General features: G+C 41.4%; 1 protein-coding gene across 5 annotated transcripts in view; it reads right to left on the bottom strand.

The window, feature by feature from the left end:
* CDIN1 (CDAN1 interacting nuclease 1) overlaps positions 1-21,095 on the bottom strand; it is a 215,803-nt gene that overhangs the window by 13,559 nt on the left and 181,149 nt on the right. The window contains exon 11 of one of the 5 annotated variants that reach the window (XM_053665463.1): positions 15,386-15,407. The exons of the other annotated variants lie outside the window; for them this stretch is intronic. Coding sequence (XP_053521438.1) covers positions 15,401-15,407 — 7 coding nt within the window. The 3' untranslated portion in view covers positions 15,386-15,400. Of the gene's footprint in view, positions 1-15,385; positions 15,408-21,095 lie in introns of those variants that run through there. 5 annotated transcript variants of the gene reach the window in all.

Raw genomic sequence — 21,095 nt, 5'->3', positions numbered from 1 at the left:
CTAGTACTTTCATTATGTGCCAGCTACTCTTCTGAGCTCTTTATCTGCATTATTTCATTTAAAACAAAAGCCCTAGCAATGGCTAATATCAGTGCCTTATTTCAAATTTGAGAAAACTAGTATAAAGTTGTGCTAAATAGAGCATAATGATGGCAGCGGTGAAGAGAACTGACTCTGAGTACTTACCGTGTGCCCAGGGCTGTGCTAGGCCCTTAACACACACTATTCATTTAACACCTGCAAGGAACCTGTGCGGTAGGAAGCGTTACTGGTGCCGTTTTACAGATGAGAACATAGACATGTGGAGAGGGAGGTAGCTTACTCTCGCAAGAAGAGGCTTGCAAGTAGCCAGTGCCAACCCACGGCCTCCATACTTGGAAGTCCCTCTCTGACAGCTGTGCCACTCTGCCTTATCTGCTGTAAACTCCTCCAAATGCTTTTCAAACCCGTAAAACACCACTCCCAAGCCCCACTCCACCCCAATCTCAAGGTAAGGTTCCTGTCTGTCTAGTTTCAATACAAATTCTTTACTAAAGGGCTCTTTTATGCTTGGCAAGTTCTTCCCATTTTACAAAACATAGAGGCTGGAAGACATCATCTTTAATGTACCTTCTATTTTTAACTGTCTTACTTCTTCATTTATAAGGCAGGTATGATAGTACTTGTGTCCTGGAGTTCAAGGTGAATTTGAGAACAAATAGGTATCATTTGTATAAATTCATTGTTGACCCATTACAAAAATCCTGTCCAATAGTGGAATCTAGTAAGAATGCTTCCCAACCGCACCCCCCCCCCCGCCATCCCCAACACTTGAATAGGCAGAGATGTCCACAGGTCTGGGAATAAACCCACCAGAGGAAAACACGAAACTGGATCCGTCAGGCGCTGATCAAGGCTTCGGCCAGATTTACCAAGGTAGAAAAGATGAGGAACTGAGAGGCAGGACCCAGGAGTGAACCCGAGTCAGGCCATTTCCTACACTCGCAGACTAGACGCTCCTTGGAGTTGGAAAGCAGGAGAGGTCATTTCGCAGTTACTCCTGTCTTAAAAAGAAGCTTCATGAGGCCAGGAGAAACTCTACTTTAACAGACTCAACAGAAAACCCTGGTGATGTCAATGATTTAAAATTAATTAATTAGAGGTTCCGGGTTTTAATGACACCAGACGGTTGTGCCAGTTCCCACATTCGGGCCCCGGGTGACATGACCAAGAGGGCCGCACGCCCAAGGTTCAAGGCAGGGCCTGGAGATCTCGTTGGACCATCCATCCTAAACACGCATCCTGTTAGACCAAGGGCATTCTGAGACATCAAGTTGCACAGTTCATCTTGTGATAAATGATTTTCCTATTTAACAAGAGACGGAACATATAAGGAACAACCTTGAGCATTTTAACGAATATTTAAAGACTCTGGAAAGAAGATAAAGGACACTTCTGACTCGGGAGGCCACGGCTGGTGGCTGTGTGAGACTGCCATGACTGAAGAACACAGGAGGCTGTCGGGACTCGGAGGCTGGCCTTTCAGCCTGTCGGGAATCGCACGGTGGGTCTTCTGAAGGCCCAGCAGCCGGCACCCATTGCTAAAGGTGGCCAACCCTTTTGTTTTTCTGGGGCCAATGAAGATGCTTTATTACGCAATTGCGGGAAAGGAACAGCAGACTGCAGACTCTGTTCCCCACCCCACAAGTAATAGCTGAAGGATCCTGTGTGAGTGTGAGACACTGCAGGGCTAAATTCAGAGGATAGGACATGTTTCGGCTGATGGGCAAAATGCTTCAGTTCCTAAAATACTTTCACAAATTGTATAGCAATACATCTGATCCTTAAAAAAGCGTATTATTTTGACTTGACAAATGAAGAAACTGAGGCTCTAAGAGGTCAAGTGACTTGTTTAAGATCAGACGGACAGTGCCTTTACAAACCCAGATGCTCCACCCGCCCCATGCGAGGCTCTTGTTCACCTGCAGAGCTATCCCCTCTTTTTCCATAACTGTGGACTGGAGGAACCAAACCCTCCTGCCTTCTTGAAAAGCATGCCATGCTCCAGGGATGCCGAGGTAAGGCAAACACAGTCCCTGTCTCCCAGGGCTCTCAGTAGTAAAGCAGACAAGCAGGGAAGGAGGTAGTTTCGGGAGGAGACAAATGTAAAAGGACTGTGTGGAAGGCCCTGTGGGGGCCCAGAGGAGGTCAGGAAAGACCCGGGGCAGAGGCAAGGTGACCTTGGAGTGAGTCCTGGGGTAAAGGTTCACTGAGTGGGTTAGACAGGGAAGGCGCTTCAGGTGGAAGATGATGCACATGCACACAGTGGACAGAGCAATCAGAAAAAGCCTGGGGGCTTTGGGGACAGGGTAGAAAAGGCCTGAATAAAAAAGACCAGGGACATGACGGAGGACCCATCTGGAAAAGTGCAGTAGGAGCAGGGCTGTGGAGGGCCGGCAGGGACTGGCTCCCTGACTCAGGGGCTTTGCAGGCCCCGGGAAGGTTCTAAGTGATGAGTCCCTTCCTGCCAGTCCCACTGGAGTGCATGCCGGTCCTTTGCCCCAGGGTGATCTTCTCTCACGAAACCCAAATACCCCTGGCCATGTTTCTCTGAAATCTGTCAGCTAAATATTTACTTTGTGCAAGGCCAAAGTGTCTACAACAGCACACTTATTTGGGGATAAACACATTAAAGAAAAGTATACATTAAAACAAATCCTCCCCTCTCACTGTTCCTACTCCATACAGAAAAAAGACTGTCACTCAAAAAAAAAAAACCCCTGAAAACTATACTATACTGTGGGCTCAACTTGCCAGAGCCGTGGGACAAAGTGTGTGCAGATGAACAGTCACAGCCCACCTCCACGGGGTTCCTTCAATTCGTATTCTTTGAGAAGTCTGCACGGGCAGGAGGTGACTGGCTAACAGTTCCCTCCGTGAGTTACACAGCAACCTTATTTAACTGAACAGGAGTCATTAGTTAAATTTTATGAAGATAAGGACTTCCAGGAGTGAGTTCCCTCCTGATTGTTTTTTGATTAAAAGCAAGACAAGGGAGAGCTACACTGAACCTGAGGTTTTACTTTACAATCCGTGGGTGGCTCTCGGCTGGCCCACGAAGGCCGCTGGGTCTGGTGCTACGGTCTGAGTCCGCAGAGCTGAAAGCAATCTGTCAGTGTGGGGAGGAGTCACAGGGGTTATTTTAAACATTTAGTTAAGCTTGTGACTGTCTTCTTTTAAAGGCATTCCTGGCTGCAAAATGCCTCATCCTGGGTGACATCAGACAAGCTATTGAATGAGGTTAGACTGAGGTCCCTGCAGTCAGAGAGCTGGTCCACCCTTGCTGCCATTAGCTAATTAATAGGTGTTTATTTTTAGGGCTTGAACTAACAGGCCATGCGAAGGCCAGTGCAAGATGATAGTTGAAGTAATCTGTGAGTGCCTCATGCTTGCAAAAGACCTTACTTTTTTGTGTGGTTGTTGATGTAACCAAAGTCCTTGTCAGATTGGTAACATTTAATGTCAAAGAGAGAAAACCCCACCCCATCCCATTATTAAAAGGGCATTGCAAAAATACACCCATTATCACTATTTAAAGAAACATTTGTTGAAGGAAACATGAAGAAAAATATGAGCAATTAGTTATGGCAACTGGTTGTGTCCAAATTCTCATTCAGTACGAAATGAGAATTCTCATTCTCATTGGGTTATTTATACTAAATAACCCAAACTCCTAATATCAGGTCCAATGTCTTGCATAAACAATGACTAGGTTTGCTATTTATTTTTTAATGAGCTATTTATGACTCTTCAGACATATGCTATTGTAAAATCTATTTAAATTTAGGGAATTTATTTTATGATCCTAAAAAATTTGGAAGCAAAATGACAAAAGAAACTGGAGTCTCACTGTCTATGTTTAAAAGATGTTACAATTACATATTTATTTGTGTTTATTTAATGCTCACCTCCTCCACAAATAGTATGTCCCACAAAAGCAATATCTTGCCTACTTTATCATTACCTGGCTTTTAGTGGTATATGCCACAAGCTAGACATTGAAGAAAATAATTTGTTGAATCATTTGAAAATGATTTGTTGAATGCATGAATGACAGGTGGAAAAGTTATGCGGAGCATCACTGCACAGCTATTTTGCTTAAGTCTGGTTTAAATCATGAACCTAAGGGTAGACACAGGATGAACTGAACAGCCTGAAAACCAGGGCTTTACTCAGTCATTTGCCTTTGTGTGCACAATGAGCTTTCCAACACCTCCCCACGCAGGACAGTCAGGGATGTTGACCCGAGTGGAAGCCAGAGGTACAGTTTTTCACACTTAGATACTGTTTTTCTCTCAGGAAGTCTACTAGAATATTTTTACAGGAAAGTGGGCCTAGGACTTTTCCCTTTCAGTTTCAATTGGTCATCTCAACCTTTGTGAGATGTTTTTAATACGACAACACTGGCACTCCTTCCTTACCTTTCAGGTTAACACAAGTCTACTTCCGGCCGCACTACTGAGAGGGAACCACTCTGGGAAAGTCGTATTTAATTTAGGACTAGGAAAGACTTTGGGCAACTGTTCTGATCCCTACCAGTGTCTGTGCTTGAAGAGCTAGGTGCTGTGTCATTTAGATAGACTTCACAGAAAGACACTGGGGATCTCAAGAGACAAAAAGTCCAGCCTGTGAAGTTGTTACATCCACAATCAAATAAGCTAGGCTCCTAACGGGGACAAATATGGCAATTTACCACCACGACCCCCACAGGGAAGCAAGGCCTGTGCCTTCTGTCTGTTTTCATGACATAGCCAACACAAATCAATCACCCAGAGCTCCCGACACGTTTATAGCACCCCGTAGGCTTATTTTTGGACCAAGCATTGGTTTTACAGAAATAGACCACAGTCACCATCTCAAAAGAGCTCTTTTTTTCTCACCCAACACTACACACTGGCTCTGGACTGGATCTGTCTTTAGTAGCACGAATAGTCCCCATGTCATATTTTGAAAACTCTTAACTGAAAAACATCAGATGTTTGGATGCTGCTCCCAAGTTCTCCAGCACAAGTTCAAACATTTTGGAAGAAGATGGAAATAAAAACTTCCATGAGGAAGAAAAATATTATGTGTAGGGCATAATTTTAAGAGGAAGACTTTTAGACTCATAACGTAATATCCAGACTTTGTCTCAATTTATTTGAAAAATGTTTAAATAGGAGGCTTGTTCTTTTATTGAATCTCACTTTTTTTGGTTAGGATTAATGCTATTCATTCAGTAACTATAAAATGTGTGTAAAATTATAACAACAAAAGTTCTTATTTTGCATCTTCATTTTGCTTAGATTCAGTACTCACACACTTATCAAAAAAATATGCCTTGGCTGGTGTGGCTCAGTGGAGCACTGGCCTATGGACTAAAGGGTTACAGGTTCAATTCCCACTCGGGGCACATGCCTGGGTTTCAGGCCAGGTCCCCATATGGGGGCATGAAAGAGGCAACAGATCCATGTTTCTCTTGCACATTGATATTTCTTTCCTGCTCTTTCTCCCTCCTTTCCCCTCTAAATAAATAAGTAAATACATAAATAAAATCTTAAAAAATATATACCATGAGAAACAAAAAAAGGTCACAGAGCATTTAGGGTACATATTTTTTCAATGCCTGTCTTCTGTTATCAAAGTGATTAGCATAATTCGACTTGACTTTATTTATAATGTTTGTACACTTATTCTAAAAATGAACATAATCAACTCAAAAATTGATTTTCAATGTTGGAACTCGTCAACATGTATGGGGTGGATCAGTTTCTTTGGGTGACTGTCCCTCAATTACCAAAAGTTAAATGACAGAAAATATCCAAGGACTCGGGACACTGGGCACAATTAGTGTAAAGGATACTTCTGCAGCCTCTCCTTTCCTTATATTTCAGGAAGTATGGGAAAACAAAGTTTTTTTAAAAAACAATTTTACTAATCTAAATAAGTCTGAAAACATTAAAGAAACAAGTAAAAGTAAAGGCACTTTCTTTTTTCTCCAGACATGAGAAAATAGCACCAATTTACATTTGTATACTGTTGTATGCTTTCTAGAAAATGCTGATCCATTACTTAGGAGGATGACTTATTCAGGGAAGCTGAGTGAAGTCCCCAGAAATGAACAGGCAAGACGCTGAAGTCAGGATTGGGCTCTGCTTACTCCTCCCCCAGGAATGAGGAAGAAACCCTGGAAAGCGCTATTGAGTGATTTTATCCCACAGTCTCTATTACATTCATTACTGATTGAGTTAAAATTTAAAAAAAAAATGAGCTCTTATACTTGGCATCTTAGCTCGTATAGGCAGATCAAAAGATTTATTATTATTCAGAGTATTTACATGCTACAAATTTGATGTAATTGCTAAGCATTATTAAAATGCATTTAAGTTTTGAAACTAATCTTTGGCCAAGTAAGCAGTCAGAGCCAAGAACTCTAGCACAAGAGGGAGTTTATTCGGCAGGGAAAGTGAAACCACGCTCAAAGAGAAGATTCGAGCTGGCTGCTCAGAGAGCTGCCTTGGGTTTCCAGAAAGAAAGTCACAGCGACGGAAGCAGTGAGCCAGCTGGGCTGCGTGGACTCAGGAAGCAAGTTACAGAGGCAGAAGAAGGGCCCTTGGAGATGGGTTAGGGGTTAGCCTGGGACGAGCTGATTCTGCCCACTGCTCCCGTGGTTGCAAGTTGGTGGGGACCCTTAGAGCTCAGGAGGAAGAAAGCAAAGTTACATTCCTGAAGAAAGAAGATGCTAGTGTGCTCTAGAGAGAAAGCACACACTGGGTCCTTTGTCTGAAGGGTTTTTATCTGTTTTCTAGGGAATCTCGTAGGGGTGGAGCTCAACAGAATATCCATCCGCTTTCGGGATGTGTCCTTTAATGTGCTGATTCATCAAAATGAACAGCTGGGTCAGGGATGTGGTCTCTACGGATTGATCTGAGCTATGGTGGGGGTCATCGGTCCTTGAATCTTGTCCCGATGCCAGCCATGGTATTGATTCATCTTGTTTTGCTGCCTTTCTGGGACTGGAACTGAAACACAACTGAGGCCTAGATCTTATCTCCAGTTGGACCAAAACTCTGTCTCTGTGGTCACAGACCCCAGGCTTTGTTCCTAAGATTACGTGATGCAGATGAGAACCTCACTGTTCTGAGAGCTTAATGCTTAAGGGATTGGTGGTCTGCAAAGGAGAAGGGGGCAGGTAAGTTAGGGTACTACATGAGGCCAGTCTGAATGAGTTATATGGCTCAGTTTTCTTGGAAAACTTCTTTTCCAAGAAATTTCCTGGCTTCTTACTATCCTGTCCCGGAGGTACAATATTTTGCATTTCAATGCCATCACCTCTGACAAGCTACTTCTTACTTTGTATCCACAGATGAATATTTAAATCTATACAATAGGATTTTTGTCAGGTATCCTAAAATATCTGAAGGTGATATATTTTTTAATCTGTCAGGATGTACTAATTAGATTATTAGAAATTAAAAAAAAATCATACCTAAATTCAAACTACTTATCTGCTTTTTAACAAATCCTCACCTGAAGATCTGTTTATTGATTTTGGGAAGACAAAGGGAAACAGAATGAGAAGGGCAGGGGGGAGGGGAAAAGCAGGGAGAGAGGAAACACTGACACGAGAGGGAAATACTGGGTGGTTTCTCCTCTGTGTCCCCCAACAGGGGATTGAACCTGCAGCCTCACCGGGCTAGGGCCTACTTGTTTTTTGTTTTTTCTCTTTTTAAACATAATTATCATTATATTTCTTTTTTAAACATGAGGCAACATTTTCTTTTCAGGTAAGTAGAAATCTATTGGCCTTAGTCCAATTTTACAAGTGGCAGGTGCAGAATTCCGATCAACAAGTTACTCTCCTAATTTATTTAGAGAAATATGAAATATGTTATACATGTTATCTGATTCTGGCCTTTTGCTATGATTCCTATAGCTATCCACTGGAAATGTTTTTTTTTTGAAAAAGGACTTGTAACATTTTTCAAACAGAAATCAGGCCTTACGTGACAAAACTGACTATAACTATAGCACAATTAAAGTCTCACGATAGTGCTATGATAAGAATATATTAACTAATATAACATTAGTTAACCTAATGGATTTTGGGGAGTTAAGTATATTCATTATAATCTCAACATAGTTCTGGATACAGTGAAAGACATGATACTCACACAACAAAAGGCTAAAGAACTTTTTAAATTACCTACAAGAGATTAAGATTTTAAAGAGGTTAGAGGGTACAGAGGTTAGGGGGTAAAACTATCTTCCTTGGAGTGACAAAAACATGATCCTTATTTATGCCTTTGCATCATTCTTAATAGTAGATATCCTTGCTAGTGCAAATGAGAATGTGGGATCAGTGTGAAACCATAGCTACTAATTATCACGCTGTAATTTTTGAAAAGCTACTACAGTTCCATGTGTTGATGGGGAGTGGGTGGAGGAGTGACAGGGGAGGAGATTTCACGAAAGAGGTGAAATTTCTATCTGGTTTTGAAGTGTGAGGAAGAAAATGTAAGACAGGGAAGGATGGAAGGATAAAGACAAAGGCTAGGACAAGAATAAAGGCCTGTGTCTGGTACTTACTGGCTTTACTGGGAGTCAGTATGAAAATCAGTGCAGTAGGCACTGAATCTGAAATTAAAAAACAAACAAACAAACTGCTGATATAAATCTGGAAATTATGTTGAAGTCAGGAGAATACACAGGGTTTGTTAATGGGGATAGAGAGAGAAGGGGTCTGAGGATTTAAACTTGGGCTGAGAATGTCAAGGGCAAGTGTAGGGAGGGGACCTAGCAAAGAAGATTGCACAACCTGAGAGGTACCAACGGGGTGGAAGGAGAGTCAGGAAAGAGTGGAATCATGAAGGAGTGGGGTTACCTGTGTCTAAGGGAGGACAGAGGTCAGGCCAGAGAAGGACCCAGGTATCTCTGCTGGGTGTGATGAGAAGGTGCTGCCGCAGCTGTTGCTAAGAGGCTGCAGAGCCTTGGGGGTAGAGCACCTGAGTGCACAGGAATCTTTGAAGACATTTGCTGGTGAAGAAAAGAAAGCAACTGGGTGGAGAGACAGCAGGATGATGAGAACAGGTTAGATGGAGATGGGCTGCACTTGGTACACTGGTGGCCTATATGCTGGGGTCTGTACGGTCATGTATATAATAAAGTTTTGATGTCCTGGGCGTTGTGCCAATGACCAATCAGAAGGACACAGGATAAAAAGATTATACTAACAGAATAAAAACGAGAGGCTGTCACAATGAGATGATGCGCCTACTATGGGCGGGGGCAGATACATCATACACACAGTGGACGAAGGACTACAACGGCGGAATCTATATATCTAGGACGATTTCAGAAATACTACAATTTCTTAAAGAGAATATAAGTAGCACTTTTTAAAACAATTTTAAGATCCAGTTGGTTTCATTGAATGCTTCAAGACTCGGGCAGTACCCCATCTAGTAAACAGAAAGGGGATCTTGATAAGTAGCAGTTTTCATGAGCAGGTGTAGGAGAAAGAGAACAAAACCCAGTCTGTGCCAGTCACTGACTGTGGCGACATTGGTAGAAATTCACTGGACTGAGAGTTTAGAATTTTATACAAAGAAATAGAAAGTTACTTTAAAATATGTATTTTCAGCTTTGTTGACTTGAACTCTAATTAAAAGTGAAATCGACTTTATATTAAGGACATGCACATTTACTTAGAAATATTCCTCATTTGTTTCTCTTTAATTTTATTCTGTTTTATGAACACTGTCAGTGTTTAACTCCAGTAGCTATGGGAAGTCAGGATTAATGAACTTTGTATTATACCAGAAGGGCTCATATGTCTCCATGTTAGTGTTGCTTGTTGATCTCAGTTTAATTAGCTTTTAGGAGGAATTAGTAAAACATTGGCCAATCTGAAAGGTCTTTCATAGGTGTATGTGCATTCATTGCGAGCATTCATTGCGTTCGTTTAGCTGTTAATAAGGTATAGAGGGTCAAAACAAGTCATAACATGTATAGAGGGTTGAATTAACTTTGAGCAAGCAGCTTCTCTGTTACAATGAGTCCTGGGTTCAAGAATTATGGCATAACTACCAATAGTTTCTGTAAAAAGTATTTGAGTTCCTGAGAGGTGCTCAACTTGCAATTAGTTATCTGCACAGGGAAATGTGAACGGTTCTTCCACCAGTCACTGGAGAGCAAGTTTTCAAGTTGCAAGGTGTGGAAAAGTCCCAAGTCCAGGCACCAGCTCAGGCTGATCAGTGACTCTTCTTTGAACTGAAGTACATACCTGATTGTGTGTATCTGTGTTACTTGTGTCTTGCATATACTTGTATGTAGACCTTTGCACCTGCCTCATACATGCCCTTGGCTGAATTTCCTGTTCAGGTGCATGGCGACTCAACTTGCTGGGTTAGTAAATCATGTACTCCCAGGATGTCCATCATCAACTGACCTTTTTTCGGGTGAACCACCGAGGCCCAGAAGATCCAAATGTGTGGCCCACCCAACTCTTTTCTTCAGTTAAAAGCAGGACTCAAAATAGCACAAAGATGACTGAAATGCTCCGTGCCTCTCTCGGCAAGTTACTACATTCATAATTTTACTATGAAGGGAACCCGAGTACCCCTGGCAGTTCTGTGATTGGCTTGGGAATATTTCCCGGGGCTGATCCATTGGCCTGGAACTTCCCCCATGTAAATGTTAGTCACTCACCCCATTCTCAAAAATACATAAAAGTCAGAGGCTACAGTTTCTTTTTTGGGGAATCTGTGTAAGCAAACTAAACCGTACAGGGCAGCACCCTGACATTTGGAGTGAACCTCACTGATGCTCAGAAGACAGCCCATCTCCTCACCACCAAAGCAAGCCACCACTTATATTAATGGCATTTGATAGCTTCACTTGGGTGGGGAAAAATCACACATTCGCAGTCCATAAAACCAGCAGGTGGATTGTTTCGAAAATGGTGCCTGTAGGAACTCCAACCTATTTCTCTAAGAGTGCCTGATTATGTTTATGGGACTGAAGGGAAAAATAGCAAAGGGAAGGAGAGATGTGCAGCACATGAAGAACTGAGAAAGGGGAAATTGATTTACCGAAGAGAGCCTATGGAAAAGAGAAGAGGTCGTACAACTCAATGCTTAAGCATTATTTAAAATGAGATCCAACTAAATTCCAATTAAAAAATCCTCATGGAAGATTAGAGATTTTATCCACCAAATGAGAGATTATTCTTTATTGCTGCAAAGCAAATATAAAAACAACAGGAGCATTTGGAGCAGATTTTTAAGCAAACAAGGGCACAAGGACCAGTGTTTGCCACACAGTATATGGCAACAAATTGAACTATGAAGTTTTTCACAGCTGCTGTAAGTGAGTACTCTGATTGTTTTTTTCCTGAAATCACTGATTTAGTGGCCTAGCTGTCCAAGCTCGGCAGCCCCAGCCATGGCCACCTCCCCTGCTGGGCTGTCCCCTGGCACCCCCTCTGGCCGTCCACCCTTTACTGAGCCCCCCAGCTGAGCAATAGGCACTCCGTCCGGCACTTTGCATTCGTTATCACGAATCTTTACCATAATCGTCTGAGTTATTTTTAATCCATGGATTCCAGCGAATTCCAACTTCGATTTCCCAAGTGTTCACAATGTATTCACCTGAATCAGGGCTCCGAGGCTCCTCCTATGTCCACACCTTGTTTCAACAAGGGACTCTGGTTTCCTCATGTGACAACTTTGAAACAATGAACACTCTGGGTTTAGTGAGTGACAGCAGTTGCTGCCAACTAACTGGGAGAAAGGTACTGACAAGGCATTTCCATTTTGACGAAAGTGCTTAAATATTGGACCCTTGGTGAATCTGAGTTGCATCTGAAGACTTTTAGCGGGGAATTAGATAATGCACAAATTACACATGGGGACTCACAAAAAAACTTTTAAGCTGCATTTGAAAAAAAAAAGGCTCGCCCAATCCCAACATATGTTTTTACACAAATCTGCATGCTCCAATTAATCTGCTGAACTGCCGGTGTGCAGCTGGACCGCCTTAATCATCTTTGTAAGTACAATGTACAATTTGCGGTCTGATTTCCAGCAAGAAAAGTGCACCTAATTTTGGCTCGCCCCATACTTAAACCTATTTTAGAAAATTAGAATTTAACCATAGCTTTACACAGTCTTAAAAAGGAAAACTGTGCGCAGCTGCTGACAGGTCATTGATGTTGTAATACTCTGAGTACCCGAGGAGAGATTTCATAGTATTATCCCAATGAATGGCATAAAAGAGACTTGGGCTTTAAAAATTCATCTCTTCTTGTCAAACATTATTAGGAAAGGAGGGACAAATGGAGGTTCCTTGGGATGATCTCACACAACGGCGTGTTTTCCCTGTCCACCATGTCTGGCTGGCAGAACTCTTTTCTTCTCTGGTGCAATAAACAACTGTTTTGTACGATGCTATGTTTGGAACCAGGCAAGTTTTCTTTTCTTTTTTTTAAGCCCTTGGCTCAAGAGAAGAGTCTTATGGGAAATGGCTATTGTGTTTACTGTTATTTGATGATGAAATGTCATCTGCCTAAAATGCTCCTGTGATAAATTATTCCATTCAATAAAGCCATCAATAGTTTGGCCAGTTTATAAATGCAATTTGCATTATAATGCATTGAGAAGTCCCAGATGAAACACTCCTGTATACATTAGTTCATATCAACAGACACATAAGCGTGCTTGCTTGCACATGCTTTCTTTTTCTCTGTCCTGGTGTGAAACAGTTGTTTGCAACTTAAAATATCATAAAAATTCTGAGTCTGAACATGCCATTACTATCTCACAACTCAGTACAGAATCTTCTTACAGCAAAACAAAAATGCAGAATTATTAGTTCATTGAGAGAGTGATGACCGACTAGGAGTGAAGCAGAGATATGACGATGTGGTCCATTTTCCTGTAAAATGTCCGTGGCTGCCACACTGTTGCTGATCTAACAAAAAAACCCACTCACTTTTGGGAACATAGCTCTTCCTCCTTGTAGTTTGTTTTTGCCCGACCACTGATTTTTTACAGTAGTGTTTCTCATTATATGTATTTTGTTTACGTACAACGATGGGATAAGAATTACATTTATTTTGGGAATTTCGTCATGTCCCTTAAGGTAACTGGGGACACCCAGTTAACAGGGTGGGTGCCTCTTGGTCTCCTGAAAGAAAACAACCTCCTATTTCTTAATTAGTCTGTTATGATCCACGGCCACTTCTGGGAGAGAATCCCCATTGAAGGCAAATCTATGCATACTGGCTAATACTCTGCTAAAATAAACTCAAAATATTTTCCTCTAAGGAGAAAACCTTTTTTCTTTTAAGTTTTTGTTTCTCTTTTCCTCTTATTTCCTTTTTTAAAAAAAGATTTCATTTATTTATTTTTAGAAGGGAAGTGAGGGAGAAAGGGAGGGAGAGAAACGTTGATGCGGTGAGATGCTTGGGTTGGTCGCCTCTCAAACACCCCAACTGGGAACCCGGTCCACATCCCAGGCGTGGCTGTGATTGGGAATCTACCCAGCGACCTTTCCGTTCTAAGGCCAGCACTCAGTCCACCGAGCCCCACTAGCAGGGGCAGGAGGAAACCTTCTGAGGAAATAAGCCATTTTTTTAGAAGGAATGCTTCCAGATGCTGTTTAGCTTTTGCATGGTGCTGAGTGTGTTGCCTCCCTCACCATGTAAAATGCTGTAGGGCCACAACCTGTATCTGTCTGTTAATCCCTCTGGTGTCTGAGATCTCTGAGAGGATGGGGACTGATCCTATGTGTCTGTGTGCCTAAGGTCCAGCACAGGTGCCCCAACTGTTTGCCAGGATGCATGATTGGCGATGCAAAGGAGTAACCAATCTGAGTAAAGACCAGTAAGCTTCTGATAATTTAGACTCTGGTCTGTCCAACAAGCCAGTCTCCCCAATCCCACTGTGGTATCAGGGCTCCTGACCTCTGCACCATATTCTTGAATATGTACTACAGCTTCTACCTGAACTTTTATAGGGCTGAAAGGAATTTTGTGTTAAATGTCTTGTCTGTGTTTTGTTTTTAATCGAGTGAGAATGTGTTTCAGTGGTTTAAAAAGAAATGGGTTTAAAATGAAAAGTGGGTACCTATTGCTTATTTGGATATGCATATGCCAGGAATAGTGGTTCATTCAGTACAATATGTAAAACCTTTGGAAAAATAATCTCCAGTTCTGAATTCCCCTCCTGACCATGACTGATCTTGGCTATGTGACCCGAAGTCAACTTTAGAAAGTTTCTGGGCCTCTTCCTCACCTGCTGGTGAGAAGGCTGGGCCAGATGATCTCTGAGGTCCCTTTTGACCCTAATATTAAACAAAAATTCTATTACAGTCTTTGTTTCTATATGCAAAAGTGAATCCTAGAGTGTGCTTTATAAATAAAAAACAAGAAGGAATCTTAAAAAATGAAAATGGCGTCTTTGCCTCTCAAAAAGAGCAGGCTGAACTCTTGGTTGTAACATGTACTTAAACCCAATGGAATACACACATCAAAGTTACTAGACTATTCCTTCTTATTCCCATCTAAAATGCTAAAAACAAATGTGTGAAAGACATGAGGACATGGCTTATTTACCTTGTAATTACTTAACAGTCTTTACTGTCAGGCTAAATCTAGAGGGGGGTACTCATTGGGTAGTACTGGGTTTCAGGGATTCTTTGAATTTTCTGAAACCGTATGCAAAATTTTGCATATGGGCAAAGATACACAGGGAGGAAGTTCATATCTTTAACAAGTTTTTAATTCAAAATGTTAGGAACCTCAGCCTAAATCATGTTCTAATGTCATTAATAGCTATTAAACACCCTTGGAGTTAGACCTAAATTGGATTCTTAGCACAGGTGTTTACTAGTCCTCTGACTTGTAGCAGTACTCAGTTCTCTCTATTTTTAAAAAATATTTTAATTCATTTTTATTTTTAGAAAGAGGGAGAGAAACATCAATGTGTGGCTGCCTCATGTTTGCCCCCTACTGGGGACCTGGCCTGCACCCCAGACCTGTGCCCTGACTGGGAATGGAACCAGCGACCCTTTGGTTCTCAGGCTGGCACTCAGTCTACTGAGCCAAACCATCCAGGGCAGGACTCAGTTCACTCATGAGTAAAATAATAACATCTTCTCTAAGGATGGCTCTAAGGATTAATAAAATATATCCATAGAATGAATGCATAACAAACCCATGGTCCAGGATCCATCTTATAACCAGTACTTAATAAGCAACAAATACTTATACATTTTGTTTTAGCAAATGGGGCTCATCATAATTCTTTCATTTATCTAAGTCTTCAAGGTTGTTCACTGTTGATAATCAAGTCAACTCATCAGTGGAGTGAATTCCTTTTCAAAAGCTGCAGATGAAAAGAGAAAAGCTGAAGACAGAAGACAGGCGTGAGATGTGTGTCTAAACGTTGTAGCTTGTGAAGGGATTCATCTGTAATAGGATTCTAATTGTACTACTTTATACAATTATACTACAAGTGCTACAACCATTGGTTAAACCGACAGTTCAAACCAACAGTTTAAAATACAATAAAAAATGTTGTACAGTTTGGTTCGCACATGTCTCATTTCAGGAAGGTTTCCCCACTCATCCTGGTGAGTGAATGAGATTTTCTGACCAAGCATTTATTAGCAGGAAGTTACAGAAACTTAACAAGAGGGCTGGATGAGGTGGTTTCAGAGGTCCCAACTAGTTGTATGATTCTCTTCTACTGAATGAAGAAAAGGAAAAGCCCATTTAAATGACACTGGGGAGGGTAATGGAACAAATACAATGAAAAATTGAAAAAAAAAGAAAAAAGGTGGCGACGGAATCTACTTCAGTATTCAGTTAGTCTCCGGTCCCAAATTGGCATGGTGCTCCCATGTCTTGACCCACCACACCACGTGACAAGGTGCTTAAACGTGCCGGGAATCGAGACTCACTCTCCGTCGGAATCATGGTAAGCAGAAATGACAGTGAGCGTTCTGGACCAAAGACAGAAAACTTGCTCGTGCTTTGAAAGAGGGAGAGAAGGGACAGTTACTAACACTCAGTGTGGTCTAGTATGACCACGCATGAGATGAGACCGGCCACCATGCTCCACCCAGGAAAAGTAGTCTGTCTTTCACTGGACCATACTCAGAAGATTGAAGCCACACTCTCTGATGCACCAACTTGGTTAATTGGTTTCTAAAACCGATATTGCATTCTTCCTCGCAAAAGTTCTTTGGGAAAGAGACTGTAATTTTCCAGTCTGCTGACACCCAGAGAAGTTTGGTCCCCTGGGCAGCTACTAAGGGCAGGTGCTAAGATTTGAACTTAGATCTTGCCAATTCCAGAACTCCTTGTTCTTTCCCTGGCACTACTGGTTGCCCCCCAAATCAATGAAGAATCCCAGGAGCTTGTATCACAGTCAGCTGGGGGAGGGGTGGAGCTGGTAAAATACATCTTCCTAGGTCTCAGATGTAGAGTCAGAGTTAGGTCTGGAGAAGGTTCTGGGATCTCTGTTTTAAACAAGTGCTTCCATTAATTCTGATATGCAGCCAGGTTTGGGAACCACTGAGATCTCCTTTTGGGCTTGAGCCTCCAGAAAAGGCAGGGAGTGAGATTTGAATACTGAAGAACATAACTGGACTTAGGGGGTTGTGAGATGGCCTTTCATATAGGGGCCTGGCACATTTTTTTAAGAGAAAAAGCAACTGTCCCACCTAGAGCACAGGATCACTGAAGGAGGAGTAGGGCTGGGGGTGCGTGTAAAACTCAGACAGCAGATAGGTTCACGTGTCTGGGGAACTCCAACCAATCGGTGGGGGTCTCCTTGAAGCCCGCCTGTGCCGAGAGGGACTCTGATTCAGCGAGTGTGGCACACGTGCACAGGGCAGACGTGCCAAATTTAAACACAGATCTTTATTTTAAAATGACAACATATGGTGTACTTTATAGTCCATCAAGATTGGCTTTGTTTAAATGGATACACGATAAAAATAAGATGAATAAGTAAAATTTAATTATCTCCCTCAAATTTTACTTAGTCCCTACAACTCTGTTTTTAATTATAGCTTCATGACTTTTACCTGAATTCCTCAAGTGCAAATACTTTCTTATAAAATGTATTTCATCATATCTTTAGTGCAATGCAGAAAAGGAATCTTAAATATTTATTTCGGCATTTTATATTTTTATTGGTTTTGTAAACCACCGAAACTAGAGAGTGTACTTAAAGTGAGTCGATTCCATATGCAGTAAATCAACTGGAAGACAGACTATGCAGAGCACCATTTACAAAGAGAAGCACTATTGCTAAAAATATAACTTCCTCCCCTCCCAACCCCAAGAATCTGTCAGCAGCCAAACTACAAAACTGTATGCTAGAGAGATGTATACTGTATTCCAGGATAAATATATACAAATTAAGCTGGGAAACCTCAATGTGTTATTGATGAATTCTAAGAAACGTTTCACAATCAAGCCTCATAGATACTGTTTCTCTGGGACAAGTACAGGAGAGGGAGAGAATGGTCACAGAGGACGTAAATGTGGAGAGGAGTCTTATTAAAATACGGTAGACTAGAGGCAAAACAGAAGGAAAGTTGGTGGCGGGGTGGAGAAAGACAAGCAACTACAGAAAGGATTTCAGACTCAGTAAAAAAAACACTGATGGGGGACAGAGGTGTCGCCCCTCTCTCCATTTTTCTGACCTGCATCCCAGGATGCCCCATGTCTCTCTCATTCTCTCCTGACCTCCTGTGACCCCCACCCGAGACATCTGCGGGGTCAGAAGCTTCAGAACTTCCTAACAGAGTGGCTGGGAGGGAGAGGAAAGCTGACTGTGATGAAGCCAACAACCCAGAAAATGCACAGGCAAGGGAGGTAGAGGTCGTATAATCAGTCCAAGCCTGCGGGGCCTGTGGCAGCAGCATTTAGTGTTCAGGATCACATTCCTCAGCACACGGAACAGCGCAGTCTCTCCAAAAGGGGCTCAAATATTCCAAAAGCAAGCGAGTGAAGCTCTAAAATAAATTATGCAGAGCCTGCCAATTTGAAGGCTAACTCAGCAGTACAATTAACTGGGTCATCAGCCACACCTTCCCAATTACCTATAAAAAAGCTTAAGGCTTAGACCCCATGTCCAGAACAGAGCCTGGTGCACAGTAGATGCTCAAGAAACGGTTCCTGAATGTTTGATTAGGTGTCTGAAGAGCTGATAGTCCGAGGCCTTGATAGCTAGAAGCTGGCAACCCTTTATATAATATATACAAAATAAAATATAGAAACGTATAAAATAGGTTTCTGAAAAACTGAGGAATAAAGGGAAATGAACCATTATTTTCAGATTTATCTAAGAGTCGACAAACAGTTGTCCAACCAAAAGTGATCAGAAATGAGAAGGTGAGTTTGATAGGCTGTGAAGGTGCAGGGATTTATTCAGAAACTGGGAATATTATAAAAATACTTTCAGCACACACCATATATATTTCTTTGTTCCCCCGTCACTAACTTTGGACATGATTATAAAATACTTGTTTTCTATTCATACTTAGGGCTCAGTAAATATTACTGACTGACGCATCAATACATATTCAATAAATTAAGTGCTATCAAAATGTGCCTATCAACAGCAATCAAGATAATGATAATCTCTGCTGGTATGTATTTATTTTCCTGGTAAATATCAAATTCAGAATAACTTTAAAATGATACAAGCTCATGATCAGAACTTTGGGATCAAAATTATTAAAACAGAAAGCTAGAAATGGTAATTCATGTGGAAGTTTTGAAAGACTACGTCTATACATGTAACAGGAAATTAAAAAAATTATTTCCAAATAAAAGTAAATCATCAAAACAGCTTCTTTTTGAGAAGAGGTTCGAAATGGCTAAGAACTTAGGTTTCACACAAATGAGGAACAGAAGCAATCACTATGTTGAGTGATTGGCAATCACTTGTAATGTAATTAAAATTAGCTCATTTTATCTTTATTTTATTGGAGGAAAGAATTATTTCTCTAGAAGGTTCTTTCCTGCCTTTCCCCTCTTTGAACCTGCATTCTGGACCGGGGTTCTGTATATGTCACATGAAATGAGTTTACTTAACTGAACAAGCACCCTGCAGAAGCAATGCGATGATAGGAAAAGCAGTCCTTTTAACATGAAGAATAATTTTATCTTGAAGGGTATATAGCATGTAGTTATAGATGACCTTGTCCTAGCACAGGACAAGGACACTGATACCGAAGAATTTAGAAAGTTAGTTCCAAGAGTCAAGAGACCTTTATCCTCCACCCCCAACCCAAGCCCCCAGGACAAGACAAAAGCAGACTCTCAATGAGAAACGAGTGGCTGAAGAAATCAGTTCCATCACCACCCCCTGCTGGCCCAGGAATCTATCCAACAGAGAAGCCGGGGCCACGGAGGCCCCTGGCGGAGCCCAGGTCTGGGAGGTACAACTGTAGGCAGTCAAAGGAGAAGGCGAATTAGTGGAACCGGAAAGCCGTAATCTAAAACTACACTGTTCAATCTGTCTTGTTAGAAGTTTAACGAGAATTTTGTAGAGAATTAAACTGTATTTTGAAGAAAAAAATAATGTTTCAAAGTAATATTTCAGCCAGATACTTGGAATGAGAAATCAAATTTCTAAAAGTAGGGTACTGCTGCCTGTCCATACGGGTTCCATGATGTTAATCTATTCATTGACAGAATAGCTCGGATCTTCTACATCTGAATGAACTGGTAAATAAACACAGGTAGAAACCACGGGAAAATAGTACACTCCTAAGAAAATGAAAGCGATGTAAAATTATGAAGCAGTTTTCTATAAATGTCAAAATATCATACTTATAAATTTGGAAAACAGATAAAATGCTTCCCAGGGTACATCCTACATGCTGTTGCTGTTTAAACCTGGTAGTAGATGAAATTAGAAAAAGCTGCATGTTCCGCTTCACTGCTGTTGGACCAAGACTTTGGCAGAACAACATTCACCTTTTCGTTTGAACAGAAAGATACATCAAAACTCTCCAGTTGAAAGGTTAAGTGTACTCTCTGTGTAGTTGATAAATGTAGGCTTAATCTAATCAGGGGCGTCGCAGGCACTGCTGCCCTGACCCAGGCTTCTGGTTTCCATGCGGGTAAGATCTAACCAAGATGTAGGCTCTAGGCCTTTGACCTGCTCGAGACCTTGTCCGTGCCAGCCGAGAGCTCTGGTTAACAGCCGCGGAACTCGTAGTTCAAATCAGGAACATGTGCACTTGGCTAATATAACACATGGCTCTGAAATTAAAATGCAACATGATCGAGTGCTTCGGGATATTTTAACAACTAGGAGGGAGATGATAGCTAGATAAAACTGGGCTTTCGGGTCACTTTGCTCATTCATGTCTCTCCCCATTTCTTTAGACTAGACAAATTTAATTTTATTGTATTTCTTAAGAATTTGCTAGAAAAACAAAAGTTTGGTAAGTTGTTTCATGGCTGATTGATCTCGGGAAGTGGGATGTTGTACGGTTTCTCTGGGACATGTGTCGCCTATTAGATAGTTAGCTTTTTCTATTTCCAACTGAGCCAAACCAAATTAATTAGAAAGTGGTTTGCATTACAAGCTAAATACAGTGAAAAGTAATAAAAACAGAAAATGACATTTAGGTCATCAGTAATATTCCTGAGGTAATTTGGCATTGATTGTTCTTGCTCTCTATGATAAAGAGCTTTACAGGTTGTCAGACTGACAGTCTAACCCCCGATGGTTACAGGAGAAATAACTGTAGGTGTCAGGTGTGCACATTTATTAATGGGGAAGACTTATCATTTTTTTTGGTTCTTGCTTTGTTTCTCCTGGAAATCAGTCCTTAAGAGTGCAAGATGGCCTGAGTTACCACGTGCCTAAGGAAGTCTGCAAATCACCTGTTCTTGTACGATTCAGACTTGTCAAATTCAGATCAAAGCAGATATCAGAGATTCTCCCAATAGTATATTAGTATCTTCTTTTTTAATGAGAAAAAATTATGGATTGTGACAATCTTTGCGAAGAAGTCCTCCTCCTCTTCAAAGTAAAACT

The sequence above is a fragment of the Artibeus jamaicensis genome, unplaced genomic scaffold (genome assembly GCF_021234435.1).
Source record: "Artibeus jamaicensis isolate MK-2021 breed Jamaican fruit bat unplaced genomic scaffold, CSHL_Jam_final contig_1132, whole genome shotgun sequence".
Classification (NCBI taxonomy): Eukaryota; Metazoa; Chordata; class Mammalia; order Chiroptera; family Phyllostomidae; genus Artibeus; species Artibeus jamaicensis.
This window is presented reverse-complemented; position numbering and strand designations above follow the sequence as displayed.